General features: G+C 56.4%; 2 protein-coding genes across 2 annotated transcripts; one reads left to right on the forward strand and one right to left on the reverse strand.

The window, feature by feature from the left end:
* Positions 1-67: 67 nt before the first annotated feature.
* On the forward strand, positions 68-3,337 carry TGME49_251500 (eukaryotic initiation factor-3, subunit 3, putative; the record flags this gene model as incomplete). The annotated part of the gene is made up of 3 exons (XM_002367350.2): positions 68-970; positions 1,552-1,932; positions 2,358-3,337. The coding sequence occupies 3 exons, from the start codon at positions 68-70 to the stop codon at positions 2,874-2,876; spliced, it is 1,803 nt and encodes a 600-aa protein (XP_002367391.1). The 3' UTR covers positions 2,877-3,337.
* Positions 3,338-3,949: 612 nt separating this feature from the next.
* On the reverse strand, positions 3,950-14,702 carry TGME49_251510 (Ulp1 protease family, C-terminal catalytic domain-containing protein). The gene is made up of 5 exons (XM_018780949.1): positions 8,155-14,702; positions 6,862-7,441; positions 6,305-6,618; positions 5,394-5,857; positions 3,950-4,956 (listed from the first exon to the last, which is right to left on the reverse strand). Exons 1-5 carry the CDS (start codon positions 11,908-11,910, stop codon positions 4,788-4,790), a joined length of 5,283 nt encoding a protein of 1,760 aa, XP_018635085.1. The 5' UTR covers positions 11,911-14,702; the 3' UTR covers positions 3,950-4,787.
* Between the last annotated feature and the right edge of the window lie 1,228 nt (positions 14,703-15,930).

The following is a 15,930-nucleotide window of genomic DNA, read 5'->3' on the forward strand; positions in this document are numbered from 1 at the left end:
AGAGAAGTCCAGAGAGAAAGGCGCAAAGGCGCCGAGGCTCGAGAAGACCCCCACTCTTCTTTGCGTGATGGTCGAGAGCGACGAAGAGACACGGGGAGCGCCCAAATGTTTTTCGTCGGTTTTGGCTCACATAGGTCTTCTTTCTCTTTCTCGTCTGGCTGTCTTCTCTCTCCTTGTTCTCGCTGCTTCGCGCCTCCTCCTTCTCGCTCTCTCCCGTGTCAAAACCGGGTCTCTTGCCGCCTGCTACTCGTCCAGCAGCTGCGTGTGCTCTGCGGGGTGCTTCTCTTTTTCTTTTTCTCGTCGGTTTTCTCTCTTTCGGTCCGTTCTGTCTCGCGCCTCCGGTGTCTCTCCAGTCCTTCTCTCTCCCGCGTTTCCCCTCCCCTCCTCCGTCTCCAGCTCTCGCGCGCGCTTTCTCTGCACCCTCCTCCTTGTGCTGTCTCCTCACGGTTTACACTCGCTTTCGCCTCTCCCCTTTTCCGGCCTCACAGCCGTTCTCCTGTTCTCTAAACCACAGGCAAAACTACCTGCCTTCTTTCTCTGCAAAATGAACTCCGGGGGAAAGTACATCCCGCCGAGCATGCGCGGCGCTGCGCAGGCGACCCAGGCGCCTCCGGGCGCCTCCGCCTCGGCTCCCGGTCCGGCCTCACCCTACGGCGCCGCAGGTCCTGCGCTCTCGGCTTCGCCAGTCTCCTCGCAGCCAGGAGTCTCTCCAGACGAAGTCTCCCCCCAGGGTGTGAGCCCCCACCAACGGCGAACCGCCGCGCAGGTCCTCGCAGGCGTCTCCGCAGGCGCCCGCCGCGCGAAGGCTTCGTATCCGCTGCGCGTTGTCGAAGTCGACAGCCTCGTCCTCATGAAGGTCCTCAAGCACTGCAAGGAGAACTATCCGACACCCGTGAACGGACAACTCCTCGGAATCGACTGCAGAGACAGACTCGAAGTCACCAACTGCTTCCCTCTCCCCCAGAAAAAGGTGAGAGAGAGAAGCCGGTCCAGAGACACGGCGCTGCAGACGCAGAAGGCCGCGGCGCGCGCCTGGACAAGAGAGCGAAGGAGCGACTTCGCAGGAGAGGGAGGAGGGGAGGCCGGCCTCGAGAGAGAGAGAGACAGGGAGAGGGCGGTCACACTGGCGCTGGGAGGCTTGAGGGATGATATGGAATCGGAGGAAGGAGCGGGGAGAGGAAGAGAAGGATCAGAGTGTTCGGATTCTCGAGGACGGCTCGCGACAGCGTCAACCGCGCGACAGGCTTTCGAGGACCGGTCTTTCCAAGGGGAGGAAAGAAGCATGCATGCACTGCAGTCGAAGTTTCCCTTTCCCTCGTCTTCTGGCTTCCACGCGTTCGCGTTTCCTCTCCCTTGTGACGGAGAGGCGCCGCCGTCACAGTCGCCCGCTCTCCGGGGGAGCTGCTGAGAGCGGGGCGCCTGAGTCGCGTCTCTTCTTTGACCGTGTGGAGCAGGAGGCCGCTGTGGTCCTGCATGTTACGGCGCGAGCTGCAATCCGGAAGACGTACTGCTGCTCTCTCTGTCTCGCTGTGTGTGTGTGTGTGTCTGCAGGACATCATGGCGCAAGTGCAGCGCGAGAAGGGCATCAGCGAGAAGGACCTGGAAGAGCGGATCGACGAGGAATTCGACAAGTATCAAGACAAGATGGCGGAGCTTATGCATGATGTGAACGTGGATTGCTTCACTGTCGGCTGGTATCAGACGCTGTCGTTCGGAGATCTGAAGAACAAAGACATCATCGACTCGCTGGTGCTCTACCAGGAGGCCATCGACAAGGCGATTGTGCTCGGCTTCGACCCGATGCTCAACTCGATGGCGAAGAAGGCGTTCAAAGCCTACCGCGTAAATCCCGAGTTCGTACAAAAGTACCATGAGTTCGAGCAGGACGTCTCCAAGTACAGCAAACTGCGCGCGAAGGACATCCTCATCGAGGTGAGAAACAGCGAGCTTCGGGAACAGTGGGGGAGAGAGGGAGGGGGCGTACGGTCTGAACTTCGTTGACTATTCGAATAACAACCGCCAGGGGAGACCACTGCTGCGCAGCTGCGAGTCTGATCAGGACCTCGTCCTGGGAGTCTTCCTCGAGTCCACAAAGCTGACAGCAGTGTCTGCCTCGCAGCCTCGCGCCACTGCGGGTCGCGACTGGCTCCCCGGACTCGAGGTGTATGCACAGTTGAAGTCTGGCAGCTTCCGCGGTGCATGCGTGCTCAACTGAGGCGCCGGCTTCCGTGTCAAGTCTGGGGTGTACGTACACACACCTCTGAAGCCGGGCGCCGCTCGGGGGGATGCCTGCAGACGGGCAGCGGGCGAGCGAGAGAGGGTGCTCACGGGAGGCCGTTCGTTTCTGTTTTTCGCAGGTGCCCCTCGTCGTCGTGAATCCGTTCCTAGTTGAGGCCTTCCTGATGGACTGGGCGGTGCACGATCCTCTGCAAAACCAAGCGGACTTCGACAGCTTGGAGCTCGACCAGAGCGTGTACATGGAGAAGAACTTGTCGATGCTGTCCCTGTCGCTCGAGGCCCTGGGAGACGAGCAAGACAAGCTGCAGCGGTACCAGCGTGAGTCGCTGAAGCAGCAGCAGCTGCAGAAACAACTCCTCGAGCGCCGCCGCCTGGAGAACGACCAGAGGCGTCTCCGAGGCGAGCCGCTTCTCCCTGCGGACTTGGACGGTCCTGCGTTCCGGAAGATCGACCCGCCTTCCCAGTTGAACACGCTGATGATGAGCAGCCAGGCGCAGCTCCAGTGCGAAGAGATCAACGCTGCATGCAGCGAGACCCTCGGAAAGATGTTCCTCCTTCACTGGGGAAATCTGCGAAAGAAGCAGACGCCCGCTGGCCTCAGCGCCGCCGTCGCCGCAGCCGCCGCCGACGCGAAATGAGAGCTGGAGAGAGAGAGAGCATGTGGCGATTCAGGCAGCGCGTCGAGCTCGAATCAGCGTTTGACGGCGCAGTCTTGGAGTGTCTGTCAAAGGCCGCGTGGAAACGCCACAGAAGCGGCGAGGAACGCGCGTTCGAGACGACGCCAGGCACTCGCGGAGGAACAGACAGGGAGGACCGGCGGGCGAGGTGTAGAGACACTGGAGCAAACGCGGGAGAAACGGCCGTAGTTCCGCGTCGGTTCACCTGCAGAAAAGGGTGCGAGTTCTGTTCAGAGGAGAGGGCGCGTTATGCATGCTCACTTGGCCTCAGACTGACTTGGTTTCCGTGGAACGAGTTCTCCCAAACAGACTTCGCGCGCGCCGTGGAATGAAGTCCGTGCGGCTCGTGGGTCGAGTGAAGCGCCCGGTGTACGTACACCTGAACTCGCAGCGCGCAGTTCCGCGCATCGAGGATTCGCCGGTGTGGCTGAGTTTTTCGCCTTTCAGAAAAACGCGTCTCTTCGCGCGCGCACCCGTCCTGGAAACGAGTGGACGTTTTTGCATCTCTGACTGTTCTCAGTTCGCCAGGACGTCAATTTGAATCACACTCACCTAGTCAAAAAGACATCCGTTCTAAACCAAATATATAAATATATGTAAATTTATATATATATATATATAATATTTATATGTAAGCAGGACGTGGACACATATGATGTCTAGCGGTCTGGAAGAGAGGCGATGGGTTCTCTAGTTCAGGCGTCCGTTTGCCGTTCCTCGCTGGGCTGCTTTGTCTAAGCGGAGTTTTAGACGGCTTGCGAACCGCGGCTGTGACTGCCAGGAACAGGACTGCGTCTCTCCCTCACGAGAGAAACACTCTGGTATCGGGGAAGCTGGCATTTTCTTCAGCTTTACACGCAAGCAGCTCGAATGCTGAATAAATCTTCTCGAATTCTGGCTTCCTGCCTGCCGTCCGCCACCTCGCTGGGCTGCTTTGTCTAAGCTGAGGGAGGCAGCGGCCATTCTCTGTCAGACGGAAGACAGAAGATGGACATAGGACTGGAACGTCGAGGGTCGCGGGGCAGTGAGAGTAGGAGACAACAATTTCACCTTAAGGCAGTTCGAGCCAGCAAAAGCGATGAGACTCAAAGGTGCAACAGGTCGGTACGGTGAAGACCTCTTGCAGTACAGAAAAAAAACCACGAAACCTCTTGCAGGCGATAGAATCAGTTCAACTCCAGCATCTCTCTCCTTTCCAATTCTCTGTGCCCTCCAGACCGCTCTTCAGTCTCGTCCTTCTCGCTGCATTCGGGTTGGCCTCTTTTTTCTCTTGTTGTACTCGATTCCTCCTATTTCACCCTTCCTATTTTGCGTTCGCCTGTTCTGTTCTCTGGCGCGGTCTGCTGTGCTCCCGTGTCTTTCTGTCCTCCTCCTCAGCTATCATTGTTGCGGCGACTTCAACTGCGCTTGAGTCGCCACAAACTGTCTACAGATCTGCGCCGCCTCTCGTCCTTGGGTCCTTCTTTTTCTTTCTTTTCACGACGGCTTTGCGGCCACCCTCACATTCGCTTCCGCCGGCTAAACGCGAACCGTCTCACTCAGGCGGCAAACGCCCTTCTTCATCTTGTTGACAGAAGTCTTTCATCTACTGCACCAGTAAACTGAGTGTGGAGACGCCGAACCGTCGTGGATTCTCACGGACGAGCCTCGACACTTGCGCAGTCTAACGAGTCATCAGCCGCATGCGACCGTGCACTGAAGACGCGTTGTCGCGTCGTGGTTTGGAGCGTCGATTCGACATGCTTTAAACGGTTTTTCCAAACGCTAGATAAACCAGGTATAAAGGCCTTCACTCGTGGAATGAGTGGAGACAGTCCTTTCAAGCAAGCGCCGAGTTTCTTCCCTTTTTTGAGCCGAGGAGACGATTCGGCCTCAGCGGCGGCGACTTGGGTGGGAGAAGGAAGATCGTTCTGCGCGCAGTTCGGATTTGCATGCAGGCTCCGCCACAAGCAACGCTCGCAGATGTTCAATGTCTCCTGGACTGTCTTCCCAGTTCGGATGTTCGCGCATGTACGCCAGCATCTTGAGCAGTTGCTTTCGTCTGCAGAGCAGAGCCAGAGAAAGCGAGTCACACGAAAAAATCGTCGCTTGCCTGCAGATCTCCGCGTGAGCCACTGCATCTCGAAAAAACAGGACTCGCAACCGTCTCTGTCAGAGTTTGTCTCTCCCGATTGACGTCAAAACAATGTCTCGACGATATCGACATCCAGCTCCCTGCGTATGTCGCTACCGCACTTGCGCGTCTTCAGTACATGAAGATGTACACAAAGACTGACAAAGGTATGTAGAGCGATCCAAACTCCTGTAGATCGCCAGACAATACACGGAAAAAAACATACGAGTTTGAAACTCCAAAACGTTTTCTAAAGACGTATTGATGCAGACGAGCAGACAACGAAGGAGACCACTGGCGGCGTTCTCTCAGGAAGCCTGAGATCGCCCACAATGACATCCGATCGCGAATCTTCAAGACTCTACCTGAAAGTGACGTCTCGCTGCGAGAACCATGGAGTCGACGGCAGCGCGTCCTCACTTGAAGACGCGAAAGGAATAACTCTGATGGTTTTCCTTTCTGCGTTCCCCGCTGACTCGTTCTGTGCTTCTCGCGAGTCTGCATGCGCCTCTCCCTTCGCAGCCGAACCCACCGGGCCGCTGCAGGCGCCTGGGGCCGCCTTCCCAGGTGCATATACACTCGAGCGACGCGTTCCACGCGGAAGCGGCGAGAAGTGATGTTTGCTCTCTGCGCGGCAAAGAAGCGCCTGGAACGCCTCCGGATGGAGGACCAGGTGCAACACAAAAGAAATGACAAACAGGCCGCAGTCGAATCCGTTCTCTTGTTGTGGAATCGCTTTAAACTGTGGCACTCCGAGTCCCCAGCAACATGGACCTGTGCAGTAGCTCGCGTCTCGCGGAGCGGCAAATCCGCACTTGGCAGCAAATTCCTGGGTGAACACAAACAAACAACGCATGCCAGGAATCGCAAAATTCGCATGCATGTACGAGCACGCTAAACACCCATGCTTGCCCGGTTAACCTCGCACGCATGCACTGCCATTCTGTACACGCACGCATGCACTGCCACTCTATAAGCGCATGCATGCACTGCCATTCTGTACACGCACGCATGCAGTGCCATTCTCTACGCGCAGGCATGCACTGCCATTCCGTACGCGCAGGCATGCACTGCCATTCTCTACGCGCAGGCATGCACTGCCATTCTCTACGCGCAGGCATGCACTGCCATTCTGTACGCGCAGGCATGCACTGCCATTCTGTACGCGCAGGCATGCAGTGCCATTCTGTACGCGCAGGCATGCAGTGCCATTCTGTACGCGCATGCATGCATTGCCCTTCAAATGCTCGGAAAAGAGGCGCCAGAAAAGGCCTACATTCTTTAGGAAGTTTTTGACTTGCTCGCCTTGGTCTCGACCGAAGAGACGCGCACGGCGGCTGACGCGCAGCGAATCGAGGTGAATGAGCAGAGCCTTTGGAGCTCCGTCAGGCAGCGGCAGAGTGCATGCAAGGTCGTTTGTTTCTCTGTTTGTCTGATGTTCTTCCTTGCACTTTGTGTGCTGTTCGTTTTCTCGCTTTGTCGCTTGTTGTTCTCCCTTCGTCTCCTTGGTCATCCCAAGGACTTCGTTTCCTCCCTCTCCAGCAGCTCCCGTCCTCCGCAGCTTCTTCAAGGATCTGACGCCGGAACTTCCTGGGCGACATGCGCAACGGAAAAAGACAAATGCGACCCACCGAGTGCACAAATAGTGGAACCGCAATTTCCTGGAACTGATTTCGACCAAATTGTAGAAGCGGACGACGAACCAATGCACCGAGCAACGTGGAACGCCCAGACAGAACGGAAGGTAGCCTCGCGAAAAATCCCCGGTTTCTACGGCTCTCTCTATACACCGACGAAGCCGCACGAACGCCCCGCTTCTCGCTCGAGCTTTACCGAGGATGGTGGCGGTCTCTCCCGCGCCGGCGTCGCCTGTTGGAGGCCTCCGGAAGGTCGCCGTCTCCAGGAAGCCGTTGTTCGCGTCGTCTCCTCGAAGGCGCCGCTTCAGAATTCCGCAAAGAACGGACGTTCGAGCTCCGGAGCTTTCCGCGTCTTCCTCCGTTGCGCTCGTCAAGCCGCCAGACCGTCCCCAAAAGCTCCCTGCCACACACGGGCCTTTCACTCCGCACCCGACGCCGGGTCGCCCTGTCTCTCGACTCCCAAACGGAGACAGAGGGCGAGGAGACAGAAGGCGAGGAGACAGAGGCTTTCCGAGGAAGGGTGTGGCTCCTCCCTTCCGCGTGAGAGGATGAATGGGGGAGAACGGATTGAGAATCACCCCCAGAGACCAGTGCATGTTGTCATGGTTCACAGGCATGAAGACGACGCGCTTGAGCGGCAGAGGCACCGCTTCGTTCTTCAGCCACCGTGTGTGGTGCTTGTGGGCGCCTTGGTAGTCGCTCCCAAACTTGGACAAAGAGGGCAGAAAAAACGAGTTGAAAATGTAAAACTCCGACCGCTGCTGCGCCGTCATCACCTGTTGGGAGGCGTGAGAAACGCACAAAAAAAACAATTCCAAAGGGCCGTTCTTGAGACGCATCGGCGAGTGGAAAGGGCACCACTGGAGAGAAGAACAGGCTCGTGTGAAGAAGTCCGGAGAGACAGAGAAGGGAGGGGAAAAGGCTGCAAACGCTGAAGAGTGCACTGCGTCAGTCTGACAGAGAGTGGGGAGACAGAAGGAGAGTTGACTGTAGCTGTTAGCGACGCAGAATCCAAGGACAACCTCAATGTTGTCCTCGTGACTTCTCTTCTTACCAGTGGCGACTCATTTTTGAATATTCACGAATTTTCGAATTCCGTCTCCTCCTTAGTAGTGTGCATGCTAACGAATCTAACAATGAAACTGAAACTTCTCAATTTGCGTCGTCTTATGTTTCTCAAATCCACGAGGGAAGCGGCAACGGGAGAGGAACATAGAAGGAGGGGCGACGCCCAAAGCGACGTCTCCCGCGGGCGACAAGGAGGTTGCGGAGTGGAATTTCAAGACAGCAACATCCGATCCAAGACAAAGAGAGAGGAGAGAGAGACGGAGAGAGCGGCAGTGAATGCGCGAGAGAAAGGCGAAGCGATAATGTGAAAGAAAGAAAGCAAGAGAGATGGAGAACGGGGGCACACAGAGAGAACGGAAGTGAAAGAGACAGAGACGAAGAGAATGAACACAGCTACATGCAAGGCAGGAACGTCACGTACATGCCGTGTGATGAAGCGAAGGAAGAAATCGAGGATCGAGTCATCGATGTCGTCGTTTCGCTTGAGACGGCGCTCAGCATCAGCGCTCAGAAGATCAGGCGAACAGGACTGTCTCTTCTGGCCTACACTCCTTTGCTCTTCAGTCCTCACTGAGAAACGTCTGCACACAGCACTTGGTCGATCTCCCTTCGGCGCCTCGGAAACGAGTTCCATTTTCTGCTCGATGACCTCCTCCACACCGCATTCTCCTCCCTCCATCTTTTCTTCTCCTCTCTCCATCTTTCCTTCTCCTCCCTCTTTCTTCTCTCCTTCTTCTCCTTCTCCCTTTTCTCCTTCTCTGTGTCCTACGGTCAAGGGACCCCGTCGCGTTTGTGCGTCTTTCCTGGAGTCTGCGTTTGTTTCTCTTTCCTCGTCCTTCGCGTCCCCACCCGTTTGTACTGCGTCGAACTCTGCCGCGAATCCGGTGTCTCCGCAGGTCGCCCGGATTTCATTTGACAGACATGCTGCCTCTCGAATTCGTTCTACGTCTTCCTCGTCCCTACAGCCACCGGCTTCGCCTCCCACTGCTTCCATCCAGCCTTCTCGCTGCAACCGTCGTCTTTTCTCTTCCTTCACATTGTCGAGACTTTCGCCTGCACCTTTCTCCTTCAGGTCGCAAGCAGCGTCTCGCACAGGACCCTCGCCCTCTCTGGCCGCTGTCTCCAAACAGAGACTGTCTCCTTTTGTGGGGTCGCCCGTCGCCCCTGTCGCTTCCCCCCAGTCGCCTTCTGAGAGGCTCTGCAGTCTCCACAAGTGGACGACCCCCTGCAGTGACTGAGCAAAACGAAGCTGCTTGGAGACGGACGCAGCCGAGCGCAAGAGAGACAGGAGATAAGAGGCGAAAACGTCTTCGTCATCAGTCCAAGCTTTTTTCTGTATTTCCCCCGACACCTCCTTAGATGCCCACCCTTCGCGATCAGTTGTAAGAAAAAGGTTTCCTCTCCTCGGCTCCCCAGAGAGCGTTTCAACGCTTTTTTCTCGCGTTTGCATGCAGAGGGCCTCGACCTCTCCATCGTCTCGCACCTCCCAGGCCTCTGACACCCCGCAGGACTCCCCTGTCTCCTCGGGGTGGCTCCGGCGAGGCCCGCCGCGCCCCACAAAGAAAGGAGACACTTTCTGGACGAAGCAGTGCTCCTCGACGAGGGCGAGGCCGCCGCTGGCCTTGCTAAAACATTCTGAGTCCTGAAAGTCAGTGGACCTGGACCTAAAGAGGACAACTCTTTCTTGTTCGGAACTTAGCTTTCTGGTCTGTCGCATCGGGCTGACACATGCAGGCGGTATGGACGCAACTGTCTTATCTTCCTTCACCCAGTCTTGCAGAATCCGCCACAGCGCATTCCAAGCTTTGCACACAGACTTGTCAAATTGTTCTCGACTTAATCTCGTTTCTGTTTCCCGTCTGTCTTCGACTCCATGCAGCGCCCGCGTGTCTCTGTCGCTACTTTGCAAAGGCGATCCTTTAACAGGCGAACCGTTTTTTTCTTCCTTTCTCTGTCTGTTCATTTTCTCTCTCTTCCTCTCCTTGGTTCCTCTCCTGTTCTCTTCGTTCTCTGCTGCTGTGTTCTTCCGCCATTCTTCTTCCTTGTCCTCGACCTGTTCGCCGAGAGCGGCTTCGGCGAACCTTGAGGCCCTACCAGGTGGTGGAAAACAGACGCCCGAGACAGGTCCCTGATCTCCTATCGCGTCGCCTGTCTCCTCGTTGTCGGATGTTTCCTGTGAGCGCCGTCGTACCCACATCGGCAGGTCCTGGAGGCGAGGCCCAAGAACAAGGATCAAAACAGATTCATCTTCTGCATCTCTCGCTTTCCGTGTCTCCTCTCTCGCCTTACGCGTCTCCTCCACTCCTCCCACTGAGACGCCCCGGGCCTCCTCCGTCGTCTGTCTGTTCACGTGGCTTCCGACCAGGCGAGTGTCTCCGAAAGACTCCTGGAGTTTCCCCCCAGTTGACGTCTGCCCGGACGCGGCTGCTTCTGGCGCCGTTTGTGTCTTGTCTCCTGTCTCTCTGGACGCCGACTGGTCCTCCGTAGGTGTTGAGGATTCTCCAGCTTCTCCCTCCGCGTTTCGCCTTTTCTCTTCATGCGCAGCGCGCCTCCCGAGGAGCTTCACACCTGCTTTCAGACGCAGCACCACCACCGCAATGTCTTCCGATTCGCAGTGCCTCGACCCGGCAAACAGCCTTTCCTGTGTTGCGGCCATCAGCATATCTTTCTCTCTCTCTCTCGGGGGACGTCTGTCTGAGCTGACAGCTGTCTGGCGTCTCGTCGGCCTCTCTAGCTCACTCGTTTGAGTTATCAGAGGCTCCCCACCACACGCTTTCCGGTCACGGAGTCCTGCGAGGAAAGGCTGCTCTGTGGCGACGTAAGGGTGACTCTCCTTCTCGCCGCTCGAGTCTGGGAGGCGTCTTCCTTCCGGCGCTGACAACGCGTTCTCTGTCGTGATGCAGAGCGTCTGAGTTTCCTCTTCGCCTTGCTCCCGTTCCCTGGAAACAGTCGAGGACCCTGCCACACCCCCTCTGGAGCGCACCGGCGCACACGCGCCATTTTGATCTCCATGATTCCGGATTTTCTGGAGTATTTCGCCAGCGCGGAGTTCTCCAGAGACGTCCGGGTGGACGCCGGGAGGCACAGGGTGAACTGGGTCGGCCTCAGACGCTCGACACACCTCCCGCGGTTGCTCCTCGGAAGCCTTGTCAGGCTTGCGTCCACATGCTGTCAAAGCAGGGGGCGACGCATGCGGAGAAGCTGCTGGATGGGGACGCGAAAGAAGAGCGAAGGCAGTTGAGTTGTGGCGTTGAGTTCCAGACGCCACAGACAGCGGAGACGCGGGAGGAGGCCCCGACCGTAAACTCGAGAACGCTGCCTGTGCTCCACATGCAGCGGAAGCCGCACTCTGTTTGTGAGACTCGTTGGCGCGCGAGAGTCCTTTCGGAGCCGTCCAGACAGCAGGCCAGAGAAGCGCGCGATCTTTCCCCGCGTCTCCTGGAAGCGACGGCGACCGACGGCGACACTCTGGGCCGAGTCGGGAGTCGTCATCATTCTTCGAAACACAGGAAAATGCCTGTTCATCGAAAGGCTTGTTCGCTGTTCGCACGCGAGCTGAGACGACTTGACGCAGTTCCAGAGGCTTCACTCTGGCTAAGACAGATCGTCGGACTTCCTGCGTCCCCGGGGAAGAGGCCGGAGAAACGACGGAGAAGTCCACGACGGCGAGACCGTTTTCTGAAATCTCCAAAGTCACGAGAGACTGCATGCGACCCCCAAGTTCGCCACTGTGAAGTCCGCACCAAGGCGCAGAAAGCCACGGGCGCTCAAGATGCGCGAGGGGCGAAGGCGGCCCAGAGACCGCGCAAATCGACTTCTGAGACATCGGCGTCTTCCCCATGGCAACAAGAGACAGATCCTTCCACGGATGGTGACCTGATCTCTCACTTGACGTCTCTCTCGAAGGTCCGCTTGACCTCTCGCTTGGACAGTCACTTGAGTTCGCGCTCGACGTTTTTCTTGCAGTGTCTCCTGCGTACGTCTCGCCGGACTCGAGTCCCGAGGCCGACGGAAAGTCGAGGCGGGCGGCGAGCGAAGCCTCTGTGCGGCGGCGAGGTACATGCGTGGAAGCGAAGTTCCGACAGAGAACTCCATCTGTCGCAGATGCACAGAGAAGAAGGAAATGCCGAGGTTCTCCTCTCGTGGCTGCGCCGCCCTTCCCTGCCTCCCCCATCATCTCTGATGATCTCCCTTCACAGTCCTCTCACGCAGGCCCTGTCTCTTTTGCTTCTCCTTCTCTGTCTTCGTTGCCTCCTTGGCGTCGTTCGACGTCTTTGGGTTCTTTGTGTGCTTTCTCGGCAGGAGAGAGAAAGCGGGGAATCTCGGATGTATCCGCTCCTGCATGTTGCAGCGTGGTGCCAGACAGAAAAGAAGCGACAGGCTGGAATGGAGATGCGTATCGCTCGACAACCAGCTTCGGCTCCTTCGGGGACCGCCGCTGTGGAGAGGTTCGCTGCACGGTTTCTTCAGTCCAATGAAAAGGGTGTCTTTGCGCTCGACGAAGACTCTTTCAACCGTACAGCGAGGCAACGCCTCGTTCAGTCCTTGAGTCTTCGCGTCGGCGACTCTCGAGGACAATCCTCACGAACAACGTCAAATCCGCTGCGCGCTGACGAGAATATGAGACACGCATCTAGCCTCTTCTCGACCTCGACCTGCAACAGAGAAGACAGTCTCGCCCAAAAAGGGAAGAAGTCCACGAGCCTCGTCAGGTTTCCGAAAAATCGTTCGTCTGGCGGGAGGAGGGAATCGTGGATCCCCTCAATGGCGCGAAGTTCTTTATCGTCGACTTCCACTTCCCCTAAGTGGCTTCGCTTTTCGTAGGTCCTTTCGCATCTTCGAGGTACTCGAGCGCAAACGCGCTTCTAAGTCCCCACAGAAACCTTTCAGCAGTACGCGGAACCAAAAAGTGACAACGTCAAACGAAAAAAACTTCCGCCAAACTTCCTCTCGCCGATCCCTGACGAAGACGAGACGTCGGAAATTGAGCAGACCCCTCTAGGCTTTGCCTGGAGGCGAAACGGAAGCCAAGTCCTTATCCGAAAAACGTTCTATCGTTGTCTGCTACTCGCATGCATTTCTGTCTGAGCCTGTGGCGGGAAAAAGCGTTTGCATCTGACATTTGGAAGGAACATGGGTGGCACAAGAAAACCAAAGCGAAAACAAAGGATCAAACGTCGGAATCAGGAGTCAGGAAACCAGTCGACGTTTGCTGGGTTTTTTCTCTGGGAGCTCTCAGACTTGCGGTGGTACGAAACGTTTTGAAAAGCCTGCAACAGACGAGGCAAACATCCGATATTTGGGGGGCATGAGCGTTGCTTCGCAGAGGCTGTGCTCCAGGCGCGCTCTCAACGCGCCTCTGCTGTCTGAACGGCGAATCCGCAATCGAGTCTCTTCACGATCTTGGTGTACTGGCGACGCGATTCGCGCGTTCCCTCGAAACAACGCGTTCCTTCCGTTCACCATGGGGACGCCGACGGACTGGAGCCCAGCAACCGCAGTCGGAACCGCGAGAGGAAGCGAGACAGCCGAGAGACAATCTCTCTGGTTGCAACTCGCCTCTCGGCAAAATGCGTCGTTCGGTGGACTCCGGGGTGTGCACTCAACTGGCGCGCAGCGCGCTATTCTTGTCGTGTCAACTCTTTTGTCGATTAGAACAGAACAGAAACGCGGAACTCGACGGCTCGGGGCCGGAAGCTTGACTGTCCATCCCGTCAAAATGTCGTGGTTCCCCGGCAGTGCCCAGCCGCGTCTGTCAGCTGCTGTCACCGCAAGAAGGACCGAACGGAAGAAAAGGCTGAACTTCGCACTATCGAACAGCCGCTCTGTGATCCTCCTTCACTCCGGAGTAGAGTATCTGGAGCGTGTCTATGAAGCAAGTCCTTCTCGAAGCGCACTCCCTTCGAAACGTTTCCTCAGTTCATGCCGCTTCCTTCAGTTGCCGAGTTTTGCGACCGCCGCCGACTGCGTTTCTTGAGCATTTCTGTGTTCGTGTGACAGCATCAAGAACATCCGAGCCAGTCACCTGTCTGACAGGTGGAAACCTCACACGATGGCGCGCCTCTCTGTGTGTGCGTGACTTGTCTGTTCGAGCCCCCGTTGCCCCCAGAAGAAACGACGCAGACGACAAAAACTCGTTCTGGACGCGGCGCCCCGACCTCAGAATCGTCGTTCTCTTCAAGATGACGGAAGACGGAGAGGCACGGCAAGTCGAGTTCCTGTCGGGGGATCGACAGACGTTCCGCACCCAAGTCCAAAGAGCGCCTCGAGAAGGAAAACCGAAACAGTAAGCCGCGCAAGGACGCTTCGCATACGCGGGAAACAGCGGAAACTCGAGAGCTGGATGCGCCGTCGACAAGCGAAGAACGAAGGGGTCAAAGCCTGAGAACGAAGACAAAGATTGCCGCTTCTGGTCGGCCGCGCGTTTGTCGGCAGACGGAAAAACAACAATGGAGGGAAAGCAAACGGGCAAGAACGCAGTTTTCACTCGGGGCGGAGACCGGCGTCGGCGCACGAAGCGCTAACAATCCGCGGACGCGTTGTTTGACTGCTCCGTTCCTGGAAATGAAAGGAAGAAACAAACTGGGACGATGCCCAGAAAAGCCGAACATCGAGCTGGAACTCGCAAACCTGACCTGCGCGCGCGAGGCTCGTGAGGTGGGCGCAGCGACAGCAGACTGGTTCTTGCTTCAGAGGAAAACGAAGAGGTTTGAGCTTGCACATACACGATGAAGAGGACGAGCGCTTCGGTGCTCTAGGGGGAAGAGGAGAAGGGACGAAAGGGTGGACGCCGTGTCTTCTTGAGAAGAGTCGAGACTCTCGACGTGACAGAGAATGTACGCTGTCGCGAAAAGGCGTCGATGTCCGATTCTCGGACGTGTGCGAGACGGCCGAGAAAACGGCTTTACGTGAACAAGAATGCAGGACAGCGCGCAAGAGGAAATTCTAATGGATAAATCTATAAAGGAAGTGGCAAAGTGCACGGACGAGTGGAATGTTTTCTCGCGCGGCGAGCACAAACTTGCTTCCGCACACGCGTCACACGACAGAGGGCGCTCTCGAACTTCCAAGCATCTTCAGTACGGGGGCCCCATCAAACGAAAAGCCGCCTCTCAAAAAGGCTCATCCAGTTGAACGCGATAGACATTTAACATCCATCACATACATCTGAGGGGAAAGGGCCGCTTAAAGCGTGGGAGGTTTCTTTGTTTGCTGCCGGATCCAAGGTCGAGAGTCCGCTTTTCGTGACCTGCGTCTTCAGTTCATCAAGGATAGTGAGCGGTAGCCAGCGTTTCAACTGAACCGCACCTTTCTATACAATTTGAGCAAGTACCCGTGATACTCCCTTTGGTACATTCCCGTGGTGGCATGCCTCCGTGGTTTCCTTATGCTGTGGAGTTGCTGCAGAGCGAAAAGAAAAGCTTCGAAGGCATTCGTTTTTCTTCGGTTGCAGGCTGAACTGAAAGTGTCAAAATCCATGCGGCCAGAAGACACCATTTTGACTCAGTAAATGTTACAAGTGTCTGACTGTTCAACACTACTGGACACGATTTCTCTGCACGCTTCGCGATGGGCAAGCGAGTCTTTTGAATGCGTTTAGAGCGACGAAGCAACAAGGGAACCGACATGCCCTATAGAGGCGTCTGAGCAGAATGATGTCGAAATGGCTTCAGTCGTTCACAAAGGATATCGAAGACCACGAAGCTGTTCGCGTCACAAAGAGCCACGGACGGCCTACTAAAACACAGGAAATGTGCACGTGTATGTGTCATGCAAACACATTCGATGGACTCGCGTTCGGTACTTCGAACCGCAGCACCCCCGATCATGACGAAACAGGAATGCGAGCCTTTGCCCTTTTTTTTTGAGGGAACAACCGATTTTTCACCTGAATGAATGCTCATCGCGCTGAAAAATCGCCAGGTTGAGCCAGATTGTGTAGAGCTCGAGGTGGTAGAGGTTTCACGTTACACGCACGCGAATGAGCAGACACTGATAGCCGATATGTCTCAACCGAAGCGGATAAGCCGAACTTGCTAGACGGCATGAAAATAAAGAGTGAATCACGCTTGCATGGACACAGGCTGCGCAGTCAGTCCCCTGTGCACACTCGGCTCTTGACATATACCCGAGGACGACAGTGACTAGTAAGCAGATACAAAACTAAACCGGCCATCCACGCGGGAGTTCAGTAACT

Source organism: Toxoplasma gondii, chromosome XII (assembly GCF_000006565.2).
Source record: "Toxoplasma gondii ME49 chromosome XII, whole genome shotgun sequence".
Lineage (NCBI taxonomy): Eukaryota > Apicomplexa > Conoidasida > Eucoccidiorida > Sarcocystidae > Toxoplasma > Toxoplasma gondii.